General features: G+C 44.3%; 1 protein-coding gene and 1 long non-coding RNA gene across 7 annotated transcripts in view; one reads left to right on the forward strand and one right to left on the reverse strand.

Annotated features, from left to right (window-relative positions):
• The window catches only part of TULP4 (TUB like protein 4), a 278219-nt gene that overhangs the window by 213027 nt on the left and 41901 nt on the right, over positions 1 to 23291 (forward strand). For 5 of the 6 annotated variants that reach the window (XM_073337794.1, XM_073337797.1, XM_073337795.1 and 2 more), the window contains 3 exons: positions 1198 to 1378; positions 4083 to 4217; positions 13832 to 13998. In XM_073337794.1, the coding sequence (XP_073193895.1) occupies positions 1198 to 1378; positions 4083 to 4217; positions 13832 to 13998 (483 nt within the window). Of the gene's footprint in view, positions 1 to 1197; positions 1379 to 3150; positions 3540 to 4082; positions 4218 to 13831; positions 13999 to 23291 lie in introns of those variants that run through there. The other variant, XM_073337799.1, reaches the window with a different exon arrangement.
• The window catches only part of LOC140909152 (uncharacterized), an 82662-nt gene continuing 76938 nt past the window's right edge, over positions 17568 to 23291 (reverse strand). Inside the window, exons 3-4 of the long non-coding RNA XR_012158102.1 lie at positions 22613 to 22728; positions 17568 to 18217 (exon numbers count right to left, since the gene is read on the reverse strand). This is a non-coding gene — a long non-coding RNA (uncharacterized lncRNA). The remainder of the gene's footprint in view (positions 18218 to 22612; positions 22729 to 23291) is intronic.

Here is a 23291-nt window from a genome sequence, read left to right on the forward strand (position 1 = left end):
TATTTGAGCATATGCTGTCGGATGCATACTGTGGAAAATACAGAAGATGTTTGTTTTTATACACACAAATCATGAAAAAATGGGTGTTTTATCACTACAAAAGGCTTTCTCTCCCCCCACCCCACTCTCCTGTTGGTAATAGCTTATCTAAAGTGATCACCACACACACACACAAACCCACTCTCCTGTGTGATCACTTTAGATAAGCTATTACCAACAGGAGAGTGGGTTTGGGGTGGGGGGGGGGCGCTGGGGGAGAAAACCTGGATTTGTGCTGGAAATGGCCCACCTTGATTATCATACACATTGTAAGGAGAGTGATCACTTTACATAAGCTATTACCAGCAGGAGAGTGGGGTGGGGGGAGAGAAAGCCTTTTGTAGTGATAAACACCCATTTTTTCATGATTTGTGTGTATAAAAACAAACATCTTCTGTACTTTCCACAGTATGCATCCGATGAAGTGAGCTGTAGCTCACGAAAGCTTATGCTCAGATAAATTGGTTAGTCTCTAAGGTGCCACAAGTACTCCTTTTCTTTTTATTTAAAATAAACAAATTGTTTGTCCTGAGTCCTCACCTGAAAACTTACTCAGGTTTTAGGAACTTAAACTTTAAACCCCGTGGTCATCCTTAAAGGTAATTTAAGTGTCTTCCCTTCTTCCAAGTACACTCAGAGTCTGGGTATGTGAGGAACACAATCAAGTTTATTTAGGGATAGATAGACAATCGAATAAACTATTAAACTAATGAGGCCAGCTGGTTGATTTCCAGTCCCTCTAAAGTTCTGCCTCCCAGCAGAATCCCCTCCTAGGCCTCACCTGAAAATCCAGTCCACCCCACTTCAATCAGGTGGGTAGAAAGTTCTCTCTTCAGTCCCACTCTCATTGAGGTCAACAGAAGCAATATCCTAATGCATAAGCAGAAGGGGGTAAATTAAGGTTGCACAGGCAGCCTTATTTCTTGCATTTCCTAATTTATGAGTGCTTGACTTTGCAACCTTAACAACATTCTTTGAACATGTTTTTTTCTGGGTTGTAGTACCAGTTTAGAGACTGACCCGTGGAACATCTCACTACTTTGCTTTGGATTAATTTTCAATGCACCTAGTTAATTGACAAGATGTATTCTAAGTCTTAAATCAGTTACATTTGATGGAACTGTCTCTCTCCTAAGTGTCCCATTCTGTTGTTTTCAGGTACTGTTTGGCACTGCTGATGGTCAAGTTATCGTCATGGACTGCCATGGCCGAATGCTGGCACATGTTCTCCTTCACGAGTCAGATGGCATCCTCAGTATGTCTTGGAACTACCCCAGCTTCCTGGTGGAAGACAGCAGTGAAAGTGACACAGATTCTGATGACTACTCCCCACCGCAAGGTGATGTTGCCTTCAGCTTTTTTTTGTTTAATGTTTGCTAACACTTAACTAACAGCAGTGCCATGGAGCAGTCATGCTTTATAGTAGTATTGGAACATACATCTTCCAAGGTTTCATCCACAAGGGGCAGCGGATAGAACACTGAATAGGGAGGGAAAGACCTGCATTCTATTCCCACCTCTGCCACTGACCCACTGCAAGTCACTCCCCTCTCTGTCCCCATTGGTAAAGTAGGGATAATGATACCTTCATAAAGTGCTTTGAGATCTGTGAGTGAAAAACATGGCGTAAGAGCAAAGTAGTATCATTACTGAGCATGTCTGACACATTTTAGCAGTATAAGCCAGCTGTCCTCATGCATATTGTCATAGGACAGGTAGTCAGAGAAACTAGTGCATTATAATATAGATCCATATAAAGGGTCACCCATGACAATAATATTTCCAGTACTGTTAAACATATCTATAAATAGTGTGAGTTTTATTTCCAAGAAATCCTGTTTAACCAGTGATCATGCTTCTCAGTATAAAGTCCCTCCCTGCTAGTACTGAGCTTAGTACTTTTCATAAAAGGATTAGATGTGAAAATAGCCCTGCGGTTACACTAGCTAGGAAAAGGGTGATTAGGCCTATCAGTCCTCATGCTTCCAAGCATACATTAATTACCAGTTGCGGTCAGGATGAAGTCCCTTCCTCCCTACCATGGTATAGTATCGCATGATTAGGTGCACCAATTGGCTTTTAAACCATCATAGAAGTTAGAGATGGCAAAGACCTAATAGATGATTGTGTTCATTCTCCTGCAAGGGCAGGATATAGTCCCCCAGTAAAAGGACAGTTCAGATACTAAACTGATACTCCTCTTGGCTAGTGCTGGGGACAAAATTGTTATTCCAGTATATCAAGTCCAACTAATTTAAAGAATAATATAAATGTTGATGGGACAGTGGAAAATTAAAGTACATATTGACTAAAGATGAGTCTGAACCAGCACCTCAGATCTGATCTGTTGGTTCCAAACATGCCCTGGCAGTTCAGATCTACTTCAGATCCACTCCAAAAGGGGCATGTTTTCTGTAACCAGTTTAGGTGTAACTTAGAGTGGCAGAAATCTTGTGAAATCAGCTAGTGAGAGTTCAGCACCATTGAACCTGGCTTTAGCTCAGGCTTTCATATGGATATGAATCACCACCTCAGCCCCTCTCCAGTAGTGCTGGAGCTTTGCCTTTGTAAAAGAAGAGGATGAAAAGGATTCCTGTCACTTCAGATTTCCAAGGAAGCTTTAGATGAATGGCAAGGAAAAAGGTAGTTGTATTTTGTTGCCATTTTGCAATACCAAGGGTCCAATTTTGGGGTGGTGGATTTGGATGAAGGATGGGAGAGAACTAGCAACTCAAAATGATCCTTCGTAGAGCAGGAAACATGCTTACTGGTGCTGAGTCAATCAGGAGTGGGTGGACTCTCATTACAGGCCTGCTTCTAATGATTATTCTAATATGATGTGTTCTTTTTAAAGCTTTACAGGTGCATCAGAAACTTCTCAAAGGTGACAAGCCTTTGACTCACATAGATGTGTGGGAGGGACTTGATGTGTGATGGATTTTTACTCATCTAAAAACAATGCCAATTTATGTATTTATTTGGAAATGTACCAACTATAGGACAATTTCTTTCCTCCAGGTACTTTTTTGATCACCCCTCTTGTGAGTTCTGGAAGCACTGCCATTCTTAGCCAACTGTGTCATATTTGATTACTCAAAATGCACTGCGCTTGGGTCCTGATAACTGTCTTATCTAGGGACTGCAATGTCTTCTGTCAGAACCAGTCAAAGAAGAGAATTAAATAATGAATGATACAGATGGTGCTATTGGTCATTAAATATTAAATACAAAGGAAGTTTCACATGAACACTGAAAAATAAGCTTATGGAGGCAAGGACATTCTAAGAAATGGTCACCAAAGCACCGTTTGCTCATATCCCCCTTGCATGTAGGCATCAAGACATATTTGGACTCTGGTCAGAGGATACACTATTTAGCGCTTAACATGTAAAGCACTGAAATCTGTAAGGGGTTAGTTGCTATACTCAGATGCACTTACGATGTTCCTGGTGTCTTCAGCAGAATCCCCCAATGTGATAAAATGTAGCAAGCATATAATTGTAAGTATGATTATAATAGTATAATACAGTATTATATGTATAGTGCTTTATAGGTGTGCTGTGGTAAAAATGTCTGGTACCTAGTCTTTGTTACTTCTTGGTGACACTGACTACCCAGTACTTTCAAACGCCAGCTGAAATGAATGACTCCACCCTCCCATCAGTGGCTGTGGAGAGAGAGAGAGAGAGAGAGAGGCATAGGCCTAAAATGGAATAACAACAGAGTTTCAGGCAAGGAATACTAGAATACCGTAGAGGAGTGGAAAATTTGCTTTCAGTTTCTTGCGATCACACTCTAGAGGTACTGTTCTTTGGATGGGGAGGGTACAGGTTAGAGGTTGGTTTCATAGTGTCAGAGAGGCAGGCTAACTAGCCAAGTGTATTTTGCCTTTGGTCATGTCCATGGGGAAAAAATAATCAGGCAGAATTCAAGTCTCAGAACTGGTCATTGTGACAGTAGGCTGGACTGAAATGTGCTTTTACCTGGGTTTAATCGCATTTGATAGCTCCTTTTTTGCTTACTCAACAATCTTGTTTTTGCAGATGGTCCAGCTGCATATCCAGTCCCTGTGCAGAACACCAAACCACTACTCACTGTCAGCTTCACGTCAGGAGAAATTAGTTTAATGAACAACTATGATGACTTGTCTCCTACTGTCATCCGCTCAGGGTTGAGAGGTACAAAAGAGAGACATCCCTCCCCTCACATACACAGTTTTTCTTCTGATGGTTTCATTTATTTATTGTCTATATGGTTGTGTTTAGTGTCTTGCCTGGTACCTGCTACAGTGATTCTCATTGTCAGCAGTGACACCTATTGATATAATAGCAAAGTACAGCTATTAGACTTCTTGCTTTTGAAATAAGCTGGTAGCTGATTTTATATTTCTAGGAGGCATTTCGGATATTAAAACCTATTTAAACAGTTTGCTTTCCTCCAGGCTAATGCCATAATGGTCCTGCCTATACGTGGTTGTTTATGAATGCCCAGGTAACTTAGTTTTCTTTGTATCCTAAATTCATTATAGGATCAGTCATTCTTGTATCAGCCAAATGTAAGTTATAGCTGGTAGAGTTATTGAGTATTAGGTAGAAATATTAAGATGCAAGTCATTTTGAGAAAACGAAAACTCCAGTGATTAGTTATAATCTGTAGACAGCTAAATATTTACTAAGTCTGTCTGTCTGTCTATGTGCGCCTGCACACCTTCTTGCAGAGTAAGACACTGTCATCAGGCTGCCGTCCCAACTGGGAGTGGTGTCTTGCTGTGTTTTGGTAGGCATGTGCCTGCTACAGATTCCCCTTTCAAACTTCCCGGAAATTGTCCACGGAGTCTTTCTGCAGATAAATAGGCCTTGTGGGGTCAATTTGATTACAAATATCCCATGCATATTAATCATAACAAAAGTCCTATTACTATAGTCTGGATTTCCCCAGCATAGTCTGAACAGTGTAACATACAGCCCTAGTGTCCCTCACTGTGTTCCACTTCTTCGGTACAGCCCTCTCCAGTCCTTATGCTAGGACAGCTGGGAATCATTAGGAAAGGGACAGATAATAGTAAGAAAATATCAGATTGCCTCTATATAAATCCATGGTACACCCACACCATGAATACTGTGTGCAGATCTGGTCGCCCCATCTCAAAAAGGACATATTGGAATTGGAAAAGGTTCAAAAAAGGGCAACAAATGATTTGGGGCATGGAACAGTTTCCATAAGAGGGGAGATTAATAAGACTGGGTCTTTCAGCTTGGAAAAGAGACAGCTAAGGGGGATATGATAGAGTCTATAAAGTCATGACTAGTGTGGAGGAAGTAAATAAGGAAGTGTTATTTACTCCTTCTCATAACACAAGAACTAGGGGTCACCAAATGACATTAATAGGCAGCAGGTTTAAAACAAAAGGAAGTACTTCACTCAATGCACAGTCAACATGTGAAACTCTTTGCCAGAGGATGTTGTGAAGACCAAGACTATAACAGGGTTCAAAAAAGAACTGCCTAAGTTCATGGGGGATAGGTCCATGAATGGTTATTAGCCAGGATGAGCAGGGATGCAAAACCATGATCTAAAGTATCCCTAGCCCCTGTTTGCCAGAAGCTGGGAATGGGCAACAGGAGATGGATCACTTGATGATTACCTGTTCTGTTCATTCCCTCTGAAGCACCTGGCATTGGCCACTGTCTGAAGACAGGGCTAGATGGACCATTGGTCTGACCCAGTATGGCCGTTTTTAAGTTCTTATCCCTTCCAGCTGGAGTGCCATCCTGCTCTTCCCAACAGAAACCCTCACAGCCTCTCTGCTGGGAGCATCCTTGCCAGGGGAGCATCCCTCACTCCCCTGGCCCTCTCAGTTCCTCTCGGTCCAGCTCTGGAGATGTCAGCCGGTAAGCTTCTCTTTTGCTGCCCAGCCTTCAGCCATCTCCGGCCCTTGTCTTCAGCCCTCTGGCTTAGAGCCAGCAGGCAACTCTCTTCCCTGCTTCCCCTGCCTTCAGCCCTCCGGCTCTAGCACTCTGGCTTGGGGACACCATCCAGCAAACGCATCTTAATGCTCTCCTGCCTTCAACCTCCCCCCCAGGTCCCAAACATATGGTCTCCTAGCCAATTTCTCCCTCTTCAGCTTTCCCCAGAGACATCTTCCAATCTCCCACCTCTCCTGACTGACTCTCACAAGGACTCTCTCCCTCATTAAGTCTCCTCTGACTGAACCTGGCAACCCTTACCTGCCCTTCCTGACTGAACCAGTCTGCTCTGGCACCAGGGAGCTGGAACCACTTCATTTATTGGGGCCAGCTTCCCAGGCCCCAATTCAACAAAGTACTTAAGCACATCCTTAAAATTAAGTGTGTGACTAAGTCCCATTGATTTCAGTGGGACTTAAACAAATGCAAAACTGCTTTGCTGAACTGGGTCCTAAGATACTTCTCAGGATGGGTAAGAGAGGCAGAATCTGGCCTCGAAGATAGTGCATTGCAGTAGGAGTCTGGAGATCGGCTCTGTTCCTGGCTCTGCTGCTGGGTGACCTTGGACAAGCCACTTCAGCTCTCTGTGTCTCAGTTTCCCCATCTGTAAAATGGGGGTAATGATACTGATCTTCTTTTGTAAAGCACTTAGAGCTGTATAGATGAGAAGCAATATATAAGAGCTGCATGTTGTTATAATCATAGATGGGCAAAAGTGCATTTTCAGTCAGAACTAAAAAGAATTGAAGAAATGAGTTTATTGATCTCCTGATATTTACAGTATCCACACAAACAAAAACTACAACTTCATCCTTAACACCTATATTTTAGAAATTTATGTAAAAAAATATTTACACAAAATGCACTAGGGTCATTTCACCCTTTACCATTTTCTATGCATATGTGTAACATACACCATGTACAATTATAGTTCTAGTTATACTATATGTACTAGTCAGTGCTTGAGATCAGACCATGGATGAGGGGGTTAGGGACTGAGTTTGCTGGGGGAAAGCGAAGTCACGTGAGCAAATCTGGGGGATTTTTTATTAGGATTTTTTTTTTTAATTATGCACTTTCCCAATGTTTCAATCAGACATTTTGCACATGGTTAACTCAAACATTTCTGATTTTCTAGATCTGAAAATAAATTCAAGCCTGAATGCAAAGTGAAGTGCATTTCTTAAGGATTTGCTAGTTTTCTAGATCTTAAGGATTTCTTAAGGATTTGCCAGTTTTCTAGATCTGAGAATAAATTCAAGCCTGAATGCAACATGAAGTGCATTTTCTTAAGGATTTGCGAATTGTTTAACATCATGATATTTTTCCAGATTCAGATAATTTTCTTTAAATGTGGTTTGATATTTCAAGTCCCACTGAGCCAGGGCTGAGTATTCAAGATTCAGATTACATAAAGAATAGCTAGCTTTAGGTCACCACTATTAACAATGATCTTTTAGGAGTGTGACAGATTCTAGTTACCAATCTGCCTGAAGCATCAGGTGATCAGGCTGAGGCTGCAGGATCGTTTTTTTTTTTTTGTTTGTTTTGGGGGGGGGGGGAATGAAGGAGCACACCAAGGGTTTAAGTTTTAAAGCTTTATTAGTAAAATAATAAAGTAGCAGCAGAGAGTGCTGGGGGGGAGGGGTTCCCCATGTCACACAGAGGAAGGAAGAAAGCGTTAGTGCCCCAAGCCCTAACCCACTTTCATACTCACACACGCACTACCCGAGGCTGGCCAGGCCTGGGTGTAACGTAAGAAGAAGAGGGAGAGGGATGGACGGGAGTTCTGTCCTGTGCACACAGATCGTCCAGGGTCCGCTGTTGATCTCCGATTTGCCTCGCCTCTCAGAAGGGTTTTTAAGTCCTGGGTTCTTTTGGGGGCATTTCATTCAGCGACCTCTGTTCCCTGTGCTCTTTGTACCAGTCCAAACCAGGTCTCTGTGGCCTCCTCAGCTTTCCCAAAACACATCAGCTCCAGGGATGCAAAACTTTGTTTTCCCCCCTTTCGGCTGGCCTTCGCCATCTCATTCGTTTTTGCAATCTCTGCAGTCCTGCTCAGCTTAGTTCTCCTTTTCTTATGGCTGGCTGGGGTTGGCTAAGATATGAATAGAGCTGCAGGCTTCTCGTCGGGCTCCATGACCTTGGACTGGGGCCAGCGTCTTATCTTCTGACTGAGCTAGCTGAAGTATTGAGTTAACCCATTCTCTACTCTCTTCCTCCCTCCCCCTTTGGCCTCTCGCAGCCTGCAAAGGAATCTTCCACTCCACACTCACACCTTTGTCCCTTCCCAAAATGCCTTGCGAAGCTTGCAATAGCATTAGCAATATACAATGCTGATCTGCCTCTCCCAGGGGACCTCCTGAGGGATGGGACCATTGGGGTATGACAGGAGCTCCCCATGTAGGGTGACTTTTATCATAGTAAATCCAGATACAAGGATCCTGGAAGCCCCTCTAATAAAGCCTGAAAGCTCTTCAGAGAAAACCGCCATAAGTCCAGGAAATCTTTGGCATAGGCTTCTGATCAAGGAAGTTGTTAGCTTTGGTGACATCAACAAGACAGACATCCTCAGGTTTCATTTTTTCTTTTATTTCCACCAATATTATGTCTTTAAAAGTCTCTGGAAAAATACATATAAAAAAACTAGTGGCATCTCAGCATTAATCTTGAATTATCAAAAACTTCTAAGTCAGGAAGTTGCAGTAGTTGAAATTGGTCCTCCAAGAATTAACTCAGCCACCTTGCATTCTGGTTGTATCTTCTAGCCCGGTTTTCTTTTAAAATATAACCTTTAGTATACTATTGTTGGTTTGTTATTCCTGTGTATAATAAAAAAGAACATGAATTAATGCTGGTGTAGTTAGGGACCCTAAATTTTGAAATTTCCTGTCTTTTGAACATTAGCTATTTCAGCCCTAACATTGCATAGGTTTTTGCGTAGAATTAAACTACTGCTATTGGGGGGCAGATCCTTAGCCACACTATGGTAGTTTGGCACAGTTGGTGCAAAGCTGCCCTAAAACCAGCTTGGTTAGCGTTGGGAATATCACCTTGTATAGGGGATCCTTGGGTGACATGGAGGCTCCTCAGTCAGGGAAATGGTGTCATGGTGGGAGGAACCCCTATGACCTGGGAATCCCCAGCTGCCAGAATGGCTCCTTGGTGCCATAGGGAGCTGGGACAGTTTAGAGCTGCTTTCTGGTCTAATGTCCATCGGGGACCGGCCCAGCATTCAGTCAAGGAACAAGAGGCACAAGTCATACCCCATTCCATTTCCAGAGCTGTGCTGAGCACAGTGCTGCCATGACCCAGGATCTGGGCCTATGTCTGTCTGTCTGTCTCTTCTACCCTTTACTAGATGGAATATCAGACCTCCTGAAGTACGTATGATCATGTAACCCCCCCTAATCCCCCTGGGCTAAATGCTAGGGCACAAGCTATAGTATCAACATCTTTACAGATTGTGAGCCTGACTCTGTGATTGATTTCAGTTGGAATGGAGGATGCTTAGCACCTTGTAGGATCAGACTATTGAGAGGCAATAGGGGAGGCAGAGAGAGAGAGGTTATGTCACCATTTTGCGGCTTGAGCCTACCCATGATCTGCTGTATACCTGTAGGTATTTCAGGGGTTGCTGGTGTAAGTTTATTCGTATTTCCTATGTTTTTTCCTCTTGTCAAAAGAGTGGTCATGCATCTTTGTAACTTTTGGTGGTTATCATCCCATGCTAAGGATGTGGGAGAACTTGAGAACAACTCACGGAGTTTCTCTGTGCTCTCTAGCTACAGAGGGCACTACTAGAAGTGCCTCATATTAACTGGATAGTTTTCAATATTGCATGTGAACTCTCGTCTATGGGTCTGTGTTTGAAATATGCAAATATTGCTCTGTGGACTCTGCAACAGGCTCCTCCGTCTGTATATACTGCTGAAGGCTACTATATGTATTTTCCAAATAGGCCTCTGTGAGGATATCACACCCAAAGCAACATCAACATCCTTTTGCTGTTATACCAGCTTTGCTTTAGGTGTAAAACATTCTGTCACTTTGCCAGGAACATTCATATTATGTTGCATTCAGAAAAAAGCTGCTTTCACTGTTGGAAGAAAATTTTGCTTTTCCCAAACTCAAATTCCTCTTTCCATCCACCAAAGATGCATGGAAATTCTAACAGACCTGAGGCAAGTTAAATATAGACTCATAGACTTTAAGGCCAGGAGGGATCATCTAGTCTGACCTCTTGCCCATTGCAGGCCGCAGAACCTCACCCACCCACTCTTGTAATAGACCTGTAAATATAGGTCCTGCGTTATTCAACAATCTCCCTTTAATCCTTACACTTTACCTTTTAGTTTATGCCCTAGATGCAAGCTGTGTCTCTGCCTACACTGAACCCAACTCTCTGTTACAGTGAGTTGCTTTTCTTTCAGGGTTCAATTGTACCTGAGGGCACAGTCCAGAATAAGAGTTTGTGTGGAGTAACGTTGTCCCAGAAGGAATGTGTCCCAGAGCTCCAGGGCATTTAACTCGTATCTGCTACTAAACTCTTCATGGGAGGCAGCTTACTATCCCTCATGTGGTAGGCCAGTTCTGGTGGCTATTTACCAGGAAAGCTGAACTAACAAGACACATGCCTGTCTTTACCAGGATCACTCTGCTTGTGATCCTTCCACTTCTTCCCCCCACACATACATACACCTCCCATCGGTCTCTGTCTGTTTAAACTTTAAGCTCCTTGGGTCAGGGACTGTGTCTTCTGCATTTGAGAAATGCCAGCCCCATTCTGTGTGAGACCACAAACTAAATAATAATGATATAAACTGTAACTGTAATTATTCGAAGGACAGATGTTCTAAACCCAGAAAGCTACATAAGCCACACTAATGTCCTTGTTCTCTTTCTTGAAATGAGGACAAGAAGAGGCCAAAAAGTATTAGAAATGAGATCCCCACCTCTACTTTGGCCTCTTTGCACCAGGTAAAAGAGGTGGAGCAACATAAATGGGTTGTAAAAGCCCCAGTTGCTGCAAGGGAAGATTCCCCTGGTGCAGGAACTGAGGAAGATAGCTGTGAGGCTGTTATTCAAGAACCCCCCAACAAGCCCTGGCATAGGGGCATGTTGTGTGTGTGGTGGGGTGGCTATGGGGAGAAGAGGGACATATTGGGGGTAGGGCTGCAGCACATAGCATTGTGCAGATTCCAGAAAGGCTGCCACGTCTTAGACTTCAAAGCTGTCTAACTGATGCCGGGGGGCCGCTCCAGCTTCTGGAGCAGGCCAGGATCAAAAGGGCACACAGGTGTCTTAAATCCACCATAATCCCCCTCTTCCTACTAGGTTGAGAGTTCAAGTATGGCACAGCACATCACCTCAGACTTTTGCCCAAAAGAGGTTGTTCTGTTCTCTTGGGTAAACAGAATTAGGAAGGTTATTAGAAATGGGTTTGGTCTGTCTGTCTCATTGATTTCTAATATGTCTGTCATAGTATCCTAGGAAGAGAAATTAAATCCCACTGTAGAAACACTTTAAGGGAGAGAATTTAGAGGAACATCATGCGTGCTAGTCTATGAAAAAATCCACTTAAAAAACAAATATCCTGTCTCTGTTATGTTCAGAAGCATAATCCCAGTGAGAAATATAATCAGAAAGGCAACAGTTGCAGTAATACAAAACCATATTAAAATTGCACATAGAAGTCCCTGAAAATGACAAGCTGACAACTTAAAACAATTCTGAGATCCTTTCTGCCAACTCTCATTTCTCTTCTGCGTCTTCATTTGAAGACCACTTCTTGCCCATAAATGTCTTCAAACGTTCTTAGAGAAACAAAGTGGGCGAAGTAATATCTTTTATTGGATCAGTTTCTGTTGGTGAGAGAGAGAAGGTGGAACAGATTGTTTTGCATAAGTAGTTAACATAGTTCAAGGAATCATTCATGGAACAGTGGCCTATTAATACTTCTCCATTCATTGGGAGGGGGGAGGGGAAAACCAGGGGTAGGGGGTTAGTGAGTTATAGATAGTTGTTGTTATAAGCCATAAATCTAGTGTCACTGTTCAGTCCACGATTTTTAATGTCTAGCAGAGTTATTAATTTAAATTCCCAGACTCATCTTTTGAAGGTGTTTTGTAGGTTTCCTTTGAGGATGAGGACTGAGATAGATAGAGATATAGAGTGATCGCTTTGTGAAAATTGTTCACCCATAGGTGATACAGTGTTTTTGTCTTTTATTATTGTTCTGTGAGAGTTCATTTGAGAGTGCAGTGATTGTCTGGTTTCACCCACATTGTTGTTTGGGCATTTGGTGCACTGGATGAGGTACAGCACATGTTGGGGGGTTGTTTGAAGGACCTCTCCAAGCTCATCATTAGAAGCAGGCTCCCCACAGACCGGCACACATCAACTCACCAGACCCTGTCAGAACAGCAGATGCAAAATCTGTAAATGTATTTCTTCTGCTACGATGATCAATACCCTCCACAACACACTTCTCAAGATTGATGGGTCCTACACATGCCTGTCACATGTGGTATACCTCATCCAGTGCACTAAATACCCCAGTGACAACCATGTGTGTGACATGAGACTATCACTGCGTTCTCAAATGAATTTTCACAGAAAAATAATAAAAGACAAAAACACCCTATCTCCTGTGGGTGAACACTTGTCACAAAGCGATCACTCCATATCTGATCTCTCAGTCCTCATCTTCATAGGAAACCTGCACAACACCTTCAAAAGATGAGCCTGGGAGTTTAAATTCATAACTTTGCTAGACACTAATGACTGAATAGAGACACTGGATTTATGGTTTATTACAATAATCTGTAACCTACTAACCACCACCCATAGGTTCTCCCCCCTCCCCCCATGACTGGAGAGGTATTAATGGGCCGCTTCACTCTGAATGACCCCTTGAAACAATCTGTTCAACCTTGTATTTAGCTGTGACGCTCTGAGTACATTTCTCAGACCTGAAGAAGAGCTCTGTGTAAGCTCAAAAGCTTGTCTCTCTCTCCAGCAGAAGTTGGTCCAATAAAAGATACTACCTCACCCACCTTGTCTCTTTAATATCCTGGGACCACCACAGCTACAACAACACTGTATTCAAAAGGTTCTTGGCAGACTGAGCATCCCCAACCAAGCACAGAGTTTGCCTGGCCTGCCTTCCATCTCTGGTTTAAAGGGAAAAGTCTCTTCAGGCCTGCTCTGTAGTCCTTGCACACACGCAACTGCCATTGACCTTGAAGGCAGCAACGCAAAATCTTATTCCTGTGCTCTTGCTGAAGTAGATGGGGGCTGGAGGGCATCAGGGGCAGAAATCAGCATCCCAAAATAAAGGCCTGGGCAGATGTCTGTAGGAGAGGGATCCCTATTGATCAAAAGAGAGTAGCTGTGTGTGTATTGATGTGTATATTGTGTATAACATCTATAATACATTATTTTGCTCCTTGCTGATACTTGCATCCAAAATGTAGGCCCTGATATACATTGTAGACTCTTTGCAAAGCTAAAGAAGGCAATATAGTTTTTACACACCTGTTATATTTTATTAAAGATAGAGCAGATTACATTTCAAAAGTGCATAAGTGACATATTAGCCTAAGAGTCATTGAAAGTCAGTGGGACTTAGGCCTCTACGAGCTGAGTTTTTAAAGGTGTTTAGGTATTGCTCTATTAAGTGTTGCAGCACCTAACTGACCTTGGAGTCTAATTCCTCTTGACCTTCAGTGAAAGTTGGGCTCCTAAGTAACTTTTGATAATGGGACTTGCTACCCATATTGGTTGTGTCCTACCCCACAGGTGTCTTATCTTTGTGATTTCAGATGTAGTGGTGCAGTGGTGTACACAGGGAGACCTGCTGGCTGTAGCAGGCATGGAAAAGCAAAGTCAGCTAGCTGACCTTGGTAGCAGTTCCATTCTGAAAAGTGCACTCGTCAAGTTCTACAATGTCCGTGGGGAACATATCTACACTCTGGAGACTCCTGTGCAGGTAAGGGATGTTTTAGAAGTTAACCCTGGTATTAATACCAGAGCTTTAGTAACTTTTCACCTACATTATCCCAATAATATAGGAACACATTACTGAAGTGTTCAACTGAATGTGTTTAACGAGTTCTAAGTCTTTGATCTCATAGAGCTCCTAGAATCTGAATTGCAGGAATGTATCATACAAATTATTATTATTATGAGTATTATGGTAGGGCCTTGAGGCTCCAACTGAGATCGGGACCCCGTTGTGTGAGGCACTGTACAGACATATAGTGAGTGACAGTTGCACCAAAGACTTTACAGTCTAGACAAGACAGACACAAGGATGAGAGACAAGGAACTAAAGAGCAGCGAGACTAAGGCCCAGATTGTTAAAGGTATTTAGGAATTGTTGTGGTCAGCGTTGCAATGCCTAACTGATTTAGGAGCTTAAACCTGATTTTCAAAAGGGATTTATGCATTTAGGAGCCAAAATCCCAGTGACAGTTAATGGGATTTTGGTTCTTAAGTGCCTAAATCCTTTTTGAAAATGAGATTTAAGCTCCTAAATCAGTCAGGTGTGGCAACACTGAGCACAATGCCACCTAAGTACCTTTAACAATCTGTGCCTAAGTGCCTTACCCAAAGTCACAAAGGAAATCTGTGGCAGAACCAGGAATTGAACTCATATCTCCTGAGTCTAAATCCAGTATTTTAACCACAAGACTGTCCTCCCCTTCTATTATTTCCTTACATATACAGACAACTCTGTCTTAGTATAGGGTAGGATGACCTGATAGAACAGGAGGTCCTACGATGTATGAATCTTTTATTACCTTTATGGGCAAGGATGGTATTATGGGTAAAACACAGGATTTTGAGTTGGGAGGGCTTGTTTCTGTTCCCAGATTCACCACAGACTTCCCACATGACCTTCGGCAAGTCACTTAATCTCTCTGGGTGAACTTCAGCAAAAGACCTATATGCCACGTAAGTCCACAGAATAAGACTTAAGTGGTGCATATGTTTTATGCTGGCTCTCTGAACAGGAATGAATTTCACCTTATGCCTTGGTTCACTGTCCATAAAATAGGGACAACAACTCTTTCATTCTTCTCCATGGTGTTGTGAGGCTTAGTTAATGTTTAAATGCTCTGAAATCCTCAAGTGATGGAATGTTCCATAGATATACATTATTATTATTGTTATTGTTTGTTGTTTACTTTGTTTATTCTGCAATACCATGAGATGAAGTGAGTACAAAAGGCTGAGTTAAGGACATCATAGCAAACTAACTCCCGCATTTCCATATTTGTATTTATTTATCTCTCAAGAGTAGCATACAGTAATTAATTCCTTACATTTTAGTTTGGATTTAATTCTTCTGTAAGTTTTGTCTGTTTATAATAATATGCTCCGCATCCAAGCTTGGGTGCAAAACATTAGGGACCCAAATGTGCATATAGGCATCTAAGTGCTGATATAGCTCTTGAAGGGCTTGTCTACACTTGCAGTTTGTACCACTGTAACTATATCTGTATAGTTAAAATAATACAACCCCCCACCACCACCCAGGTGGATGCAGTTATGCCAGTATAAGGGCTTGTCTACATGGGGACACTTAGGAAAATTAATTTGAATTACCTAAAGGTGTGAATTTAAAGTGGATTAGTTAAACTGCTTTAAACCCCAGTATGGATACCTCATTCAGAATTAAAGTGGCCTTAATTTGGTTTAGCTTCCAAATAGAATAAAGCAAATTAAGGACACTTTAATTCCTAATGAGGTGTCCACACAAGGGTTTAATGTGCTTTATCTAAAACACTTTAAATGCACCCCTTGAGGGCATGGCTACACTTGCAGATGTAGAGCGCTTTGAATTAAACCAGCACTTGGAGAGCGCAGTAGGGAAGGCGCTGCAGTTTGACAGGAACAAGTGCACTGGTGTGGCCACATTTGCGGCACTTGCAGCGGCACTGGGAGTGGTGCATTGTGGGCAGCTATCCCACAGAGCACCTCTTCCCATTCTGGCGCTATGGCTTGTGGGAAGGCGGTGGGGAGTGCAGGGCATTCTGGGTCCTGTCCCAACGCCCTGTGATGCATCGGTTCGCATCCCAGCAATCCCTGTGCTTCCATCCACACTTGGTGCCATCTTTCAACGTTTTTTGTACAGCGCGCTCTGTCTTCCCATTCGGTCTGCGGGAATGGAGCCCCAACTACTGAGGAACATGCTGACGAGTCTCACCAGCACGTCATGTTTGGCAGTCGAGTTACTCCTTAAGATCCAAACTGACACTGAGGACTCGGACGATGATATTGACTCGAGTAACGCATACGACACGAGATTGCTTGTGGCATTCATGGACATGCTCAGCACTGTGGAATGCTGCTTTTTGGCTTGGGAAGCAAGCACTGAGTGGTGGGATCACATCGTCATCCAAGTCTGGGATGATGAGCAGTGGCTGCAGAATTTTTGGATGAGAAAAGCCACTTTCATGGGACTGTGTGATGAGCTCAACCCCACCCTGCAGCGCAAGGCCACGAGATTGAGAGCTGCCCTTATGGTGGAGAAGCAGGTGGCTATTGCAGTCTGGAAGCTGGCAACTCCAGACAGCTACTGATCGGTCGCTAACCAGTTTGGAGTGGGAAAATCGACCTTGTTGCAAGTTTTCAGGGCCATTAATTGCATCCTGCTCAGAAGAACCATGACTCTGAGTAACGTGCATGACATTGTGGCTGGCTTTGCACAAATGGGTTTCCCTAACTGTGGAGGGGCGATAGATGGGACACATATTCCAATTCTGGCACCAGCCCACCTACCCTCCGAGTACGTTAATTGGAAGGGGTATTTCTCTATGGTTTTCCAGGTGCTTGTGGATCATCGTGGGTGTTTCATTGACGTTAATGCAGGCTGGCCTGGAAAGGTGCATGACGCACGCATCTTTCGGAACACTGGCCTGTTCAGGAAGCTGCAAGCCGGGACTTTTTTCCCAGACCAGAAGATCACTGTATGGGAAGTCAAAATGTCCATTGTGATCCTTGGAGATCCCACTTACCCTTTAATGCCATGGCTCATGAAACCCTATACAGGGAGCCTTGACAGCAGCAAGGAGCAGTTCAACAACAGGCTGAGCCAGTGCAGAATGACTGTGTAGTGTGCTTTTGGCTGTTTAAAGGGCCGCTGGCACTCTCTGTATGGGAAGCTGGACCTGGCTGATGACAGCGTCCCCGCAGTTATATCTGCGTGCTGTACCCTCCATAACATTTGTGAAGGGAAGGGTGAACGATTCACTCAGGCATGGAACTTGGAGGTTCAACACCTGGAGGCTGAATTTGAACAGCCAGAGAGCAGGACTATTAGAGGGGCCCAGCGTGGGGCTGCAAGGATTAGGGATGCCTTGAGGGAACAATTTGAGGCTGAAAGCCACCAGTAATGTCTGGTGCCCTGCATGGGAGTGAAGTGCCTTGGTTCCAATGTTAGTAGGAATCTGTTTGCTATGCTGACTTGCAGTGCCTGTTTCTTTCCTGGGCTAAGGTATCTTTTACTTTATGGAAAAATAAAGAATTTTTCAAAGCCAAAAAATCCATTTATTGAAAAGAAACACAACTGCTTGGGAAACCAGAAAGGGCAAGGGGTTGGGGTAGGGTGGGGTGGGGAATGGTACAATCACAGATTTGCATATGTCCTGTTATCATACTCAGCCTTCCTGTCTGGAGTGCTGTGCAATGAGTGCTGCACTTCAGGATGGCTATACTGCATGGTGATGGGGGTTGAGTGCAGTGGGTAAGGGTCGTAGTTTTCAGGGCTGGGTGGTGAAGCTGCAAGTGTTGGAGGCAGCTGGTGGCGATAAGAACCCGGATGTTGGGGATAGTGGGTTGGAGGTGACATGGGGGCACAAGGGAAAGAGTTTTGGGACAAGGGCTGCAGGGGGGGTGAGCGCGGTAGTGCTCTGCCTGCATGGCTACGAGTGCCTGGATCGAGTCCGCTTGGCGCTCCATGATGCTTATCAGCCAATCCATGCTTTGCTGACAGAGCTCCGCGCTTTTCTGCCGGTGCTCCACATTCTGCTGGCAGATCCTCCTTTCACTCTCCCTCTACTCCTGCAATTTTTGATTCTCATTAAGAGACTGCTGCATGACTTCATGCAGCATGGCTTCTTTGCTTTTACGTGGCCTCTTCCTAATTCATTGAAGTTTTTCGGTCGGTGATAACACCGACGGCTGAGATCTCAAGGTTGCATCTGTGAAGGCAAAATGCAACACTTAACAGAGGCAGCATTGTTCACACCAGACGGAGCAATGATTCCCCAGTACTTAAGGGCAAGCACAGTCTACACAATAGCATAATTTGCCCATCCCAAAGCGAGCGCACATAACCCACGGGAGCCCCAAAATGGGAGTAAGCACTGGGTCAAGGGGGACTGATAGTTTCACAGCTGCACTGTCCTCTAGGTTTCTGTGCCTTGGGAAGAGCCAACGGCTGCAAGGGGCCCCTATACTGAACGCTCTCCCCACATTTTCCACAGGAGTTCGTCCTGGAAGATACCTCGCTGCTGAGGGTGACCTGGGAAGCAAGGGAGGGTCTTCTACTGCAATGTGGCTTCCGCCCTGGCCCATATGCAGCTTGCCTGTGTGCAGCAGTGGTTCCCCCGCCCCTCACAGCACAGTGACGTGGGCATGTTAGCCTGACTGGGACAAGGACCACCGTGGCTCTCCCAAGAAACCTGCACAAGCGCATTTCCCAACTTCTGAATAGACCTTTGAAGAGATCACTGAGGCCAATTACTGCAATGTGAGAAAGCAAATCAACTCCCTATTCCGCATCTAGGCATGCATGCAGCCCTAACCTTCCTCGCCCCAAGAGTCTGCACTGAATAACTTCATTCCCAAAATAAAAGCCACTTATAAAAGCCAGGAACCTTCTCTGGTGTTTGTCCTTCACCAAGCACCAGCCGCTGCGACTGGCTACCTTCCTCATGGCTTGAGAACAGCTCCTGGCTGCATGCATCTAGGGATGCCGGGGTGTCTCCCTCCTCCTCAGCACCCTCGCTCCCGCCTTCCTCCTTGTCCTGCCTTGTTGAATGGCCTCTGAGGTGTCCATGGTGCTCCTCAGAGTGGAGGTGGGGTCGCCCCCCAGTATTGCGTCCAGCTCTTTGTAGAAACGGCAGGTCGCAGGGGCAGCACCAGAGCGGTGCTTTGCCTTGTGGGCTTTGTGGTAGGCATTCCGCAGCTCCTTCACTTTAACCCTGCACTGCAGTGCGTCCCGCTCATGGCCCCTTTCCACCATGTCCCTTGATATCTCCCCAAAGATATCGTAATTCCTGCGGCTGGAGTGCAGTTGGGACTGGACAGCTTCCTCCCCCCAAACACTGATGAGGTCCAGCAACACACCGTTGCTCCATACTGGGGATCGCCTGGCACCTGGAGCCATGGTCACCTGGAAGGATTCGCTGAGAGCACTCCACACCTGGCTGAGCAAACAGGAAGGGGATTTTCAAAATTCCCAGAGAATTTAAAGGGCGGGTCTGATGGTTGGTCACCTGAGGGCAGGGCAGTAGAGTTCAAAGTGATGACCAGCGTGGCTGGAACAGACATTGTGGGACACTTCTGGAGGCCGATCAGAGCGCATTGACAGACCAGGGCGTCCACACTGGCGCTGCGGCGCTCTAGTGGGAGCGCATCAAATGTTAATCCACTTGTTGAGGTGGAGTACCAGGAATGCTCTAGCCATGGCGTCAGAGCGCTCTACGTGCCTTGCCAGTGTGGATGCGTCATGAGGTAGGACGCCCGGGGCTGCTTTAATGCACTCTAACTCGCAAGTGTAGCCAAGCCCTTAGTTAATTGAGATTAATTTTCCTCAGTGTAAGGGCATGGCTACATTTGCAGATGTAGAGCGCTGTGAGTTAAACCAGCCTTCGTACAGCACAGTAGGGAAAGCGCTGCAGTCTGTCCACACTGATAGCTGCAAGCGCACTGGCGTGGCCACATTAGCAGCTCTTGCAATGCCACAGAGAGCAGTGCATTGTGGTAGCTATCCCAGCATGCAAGTGGCTGCAACATGCTTTTCAAATGGGGGAGGGTGGGGTGGAGTGTGACAGGGAGTGAGTTGTATGTATGTCGGGGGAGAGAGAGTGGGTTTTGGAGGGGCTTAGTGTATGTAAGCATGCTGTCTTGTAAGTTCAGACAGCAGCAGACCCCCCCTCACCTCCGCCTCTCTCTCTCACACACGGCATTCCACAGTAACAGCTTGCTTTGTCCTGGAGCAGATGAGCATGCCAGCTGTCAGAAATGGAGCTTTGAAAGGGCATATCTGCATTCCTACAGCGAGTTCAAAACAATGAGAAGAGTGGCCACTTGACTTCAGGGGATTATGGGACATTTCCAGAGGCCAATCACAGCGCAGTAATGCAACACCTTGTTCACATTGACGCTGGGGCATTTCAGCCGAGATGCACCAAGTGTTATGCTTCTGGTGGAGGTGGATTACCAGGAGCGCTCCAGCTGCAGAGTCCAGGAGCTCTACGTGCCTTGCCAGTGTGGACGGGTCGTGAGTTAGGGTACCCGGAGCTGCTTTAATGCGCTGTAACTCGCAAGTGTAGCCCCAAAAGTGCTTACACCAGTATAACTATTTTGGTTATAGCAGTATAATTCCCCAGATAGGAAGCAGAATACGCTATAGGAGTACAAGATACCTTTTTACTGGTATAATTGTGTCCACACTATGGACCGTACTGGTATATAACTTTCAGTAAAAAAAAAAAAAAATCACATCCTAACCAAAATAATTATACTTGTACAAACACTGAGTGTAGACCAGGCCTAAGATTAGGGCCTGATTTTCATCTTACATTGGCTTGTGTAATTCTGTTGACTTCAGTTAAACTAATTTATAATTTACACTGGTGAAACTGAGAGGAGGGGGTGCCTAACCAAGGTACTTCAGATCTGTTTCTCCTGTCCTTGGTCCATTTAGATTGTATGCGTACACAGGTTTCAACACTGGGCCTAATAATATTACCATCTAAGTCAGGGATTGGCAACTTGAAAGGTACTAGAGGGCCACAAAATCCACTAAAATCCTTTGGTGGGTCAGGGAGTGTTGGGTCCTGCCCCCAGGGGAAGGATAACTTGGGTGGGAGAGTGCCTTGTCCCTGGGTTGTGGGAGGCCCCAAGCAGGCAGGGTTAGAGAGCGAACCCGCCCTGCACTCACCCTATAGCAGTAGCTCTGGTCCTACGGTGCTGGACCCAGCTCTCTGCTCCAGCCCATTGGATCTCGCCACAGGGTATGTGATACATGCATATGTGCAGGCCGGCCTTCCCCCCCGCGATGCCCCACCCTGCCGTACCCCCCTCTTAGCCCTGGTGCTGCCAGACCTTCTGTCCTGAGCTGGGACTCTGGTGGACCAAATGAAATGATCTGGTTGGCTGGATGAAGCCCCCTGCTCTCCAGTTGCCCATCCCTGATCTAAGCAGCAGTGTACTACAATTTGTAGATCCTTTGGATTACTGACAAAATCAGCTAGAACTTAGTATTGCACAAAAAGATAGTAGATGACATTTGTTATTCTACATGGCTGCTCCAAAGATACATGTAGTGGACAGACTGAGTCCACGATCCCAGTAATTTGTCTTATGAACACCAGCAGAAATAAAATAAAAAATCTGCTGGAGAATGGCAGTCAATGCTGCGATGGGATTTTATAAAACTGACCATTGGCAATTGAAAGGGAATGAGTGGGAAGAGGAGAGTTTGTCTCATCTCAAACCCTGCTATGAAAGCTGTTTCCTCTTGAACAGGCAGTGTATGAATGGGATGGTGCATTTATTTTATACCAGCACAATTCCTGATTTAATTAATGGCAAGAAAGCTTAGCAGCAATGAATGTTGCAGAGATCAGGTTACTGGTGCAAAATTGATTTAGTGTGAAGTATTCCTGGTTCGTATGTCTGATAAAGCAGTTATCTGATGTCTTCACTGTAAAATACATTAAACTGTTATTGTTTATGCTGTTTGTATATCCTGGATGTTTTGGTGGGGATTAAGTGACAATTTATTGGGTAGTTTATAACAATAACTCAGTGAAAACTGCTGTAGAATTTACATTCAGTTTAGTTAGATTGTACATTACTTGGTGTAAAGCCACAGCTAGCCACAGAGTAGGAATAAGAACCTCATAACTGTTCACTTTGGTTTACTCATAATGATGATGATCATTGTCACAGTTTCCCTTGAGAACAAACTGTGCTTTATGTCTCCATCTTCTCCTCCTGCTTTGGTACAGTGTCCTACATAACATCTGGTTATCAACTCTTAATCCCTGACCATCAATAAGTGATTATATTGTTCATAAATGGATAACCTAGTTTTCTGGCTTCGATCTCTGAATATAAATAACATCATAAGCAAGGGGATCATGCTCAGTTAGAAGCATTCAATCCAGCTTAAGACTTATATGAAAAATAATTCACAGTTGGGATAGTATAGAAATCAAGGTGTAAGAGCCCCTGGCATATTGCCCTGTCAGTGGCATTAACGCAACACTCATAGCTCCCCTTAACATCACAAAAATGCATATACAAAAAACCTGGATAGACTGAACAACAGTGGCAGGCCTTGAACCAGTATTGGAATTTACCTTATGAGGCACCACGTACTCTCCGCTCCTGTTGAACTCACTGAGAGTTGAGGGTGAGCATCGCCCCATGGTACTGAGCCTTCATCTTATGGGGACCATCCCCTATGCACAGTTATCTGAATAAAAACGCAAAGATTTGTAATGTTGGGGTATCAAGCACACTTGCAGTTCCAGTGCTTGTTTATACAAAGAATATATTTTAAAGGCTGCCCATAAACTGAAAACTAGTCAAAGGAATACTGTCCGTTCCTGTAAACCTAATTGTTTAACGTTTCTTCCCCTCACCCAAATCTGATCAAGCAAAGATAAGCCAAATTCCTTTCTTTAGTGGTTTTGTTTTTCAGTAATGCTTCTCTTGCATTTTAACATAGAATAAAAATAGTGAAATGCCCTATTCATGCATTCTTTACTGGAGGAACATTTACAAACCTTTTGTATTTATTTGTTAAATCATCATAACTCCTTCTCCTGCATTAAGCAGACAGTGATAGTAATAATTGGACTTACTCAAGACTCTCATTACAGACTTGCTACAATTGTTTACCAAGAATGCTGCAACCCAATTCCGTCACTTCAGAATTACTCATTGGATGTGTGGCAGGGTCTTCAGTAAAAAGAACAGGAGTATTTGTGGCACCTTAGAGACTAACAAATTTATTAGAGCATAAGCTTTCGAGGA

This window comes from Lepidochelys kempii, chromosome 3 (assembly GCF_965140265.1).
Source record: "Lepidochelys kempii isolate rLepKem1 chromosome 3, rLepKem1.hap2, whole genome shotgun sequence".
Lineage (NCBI taxonomy): Eukaryota > Metazoa > Chordata > Testudines > Cheloniidae > Lepidochelys > Lepidochelys kempii.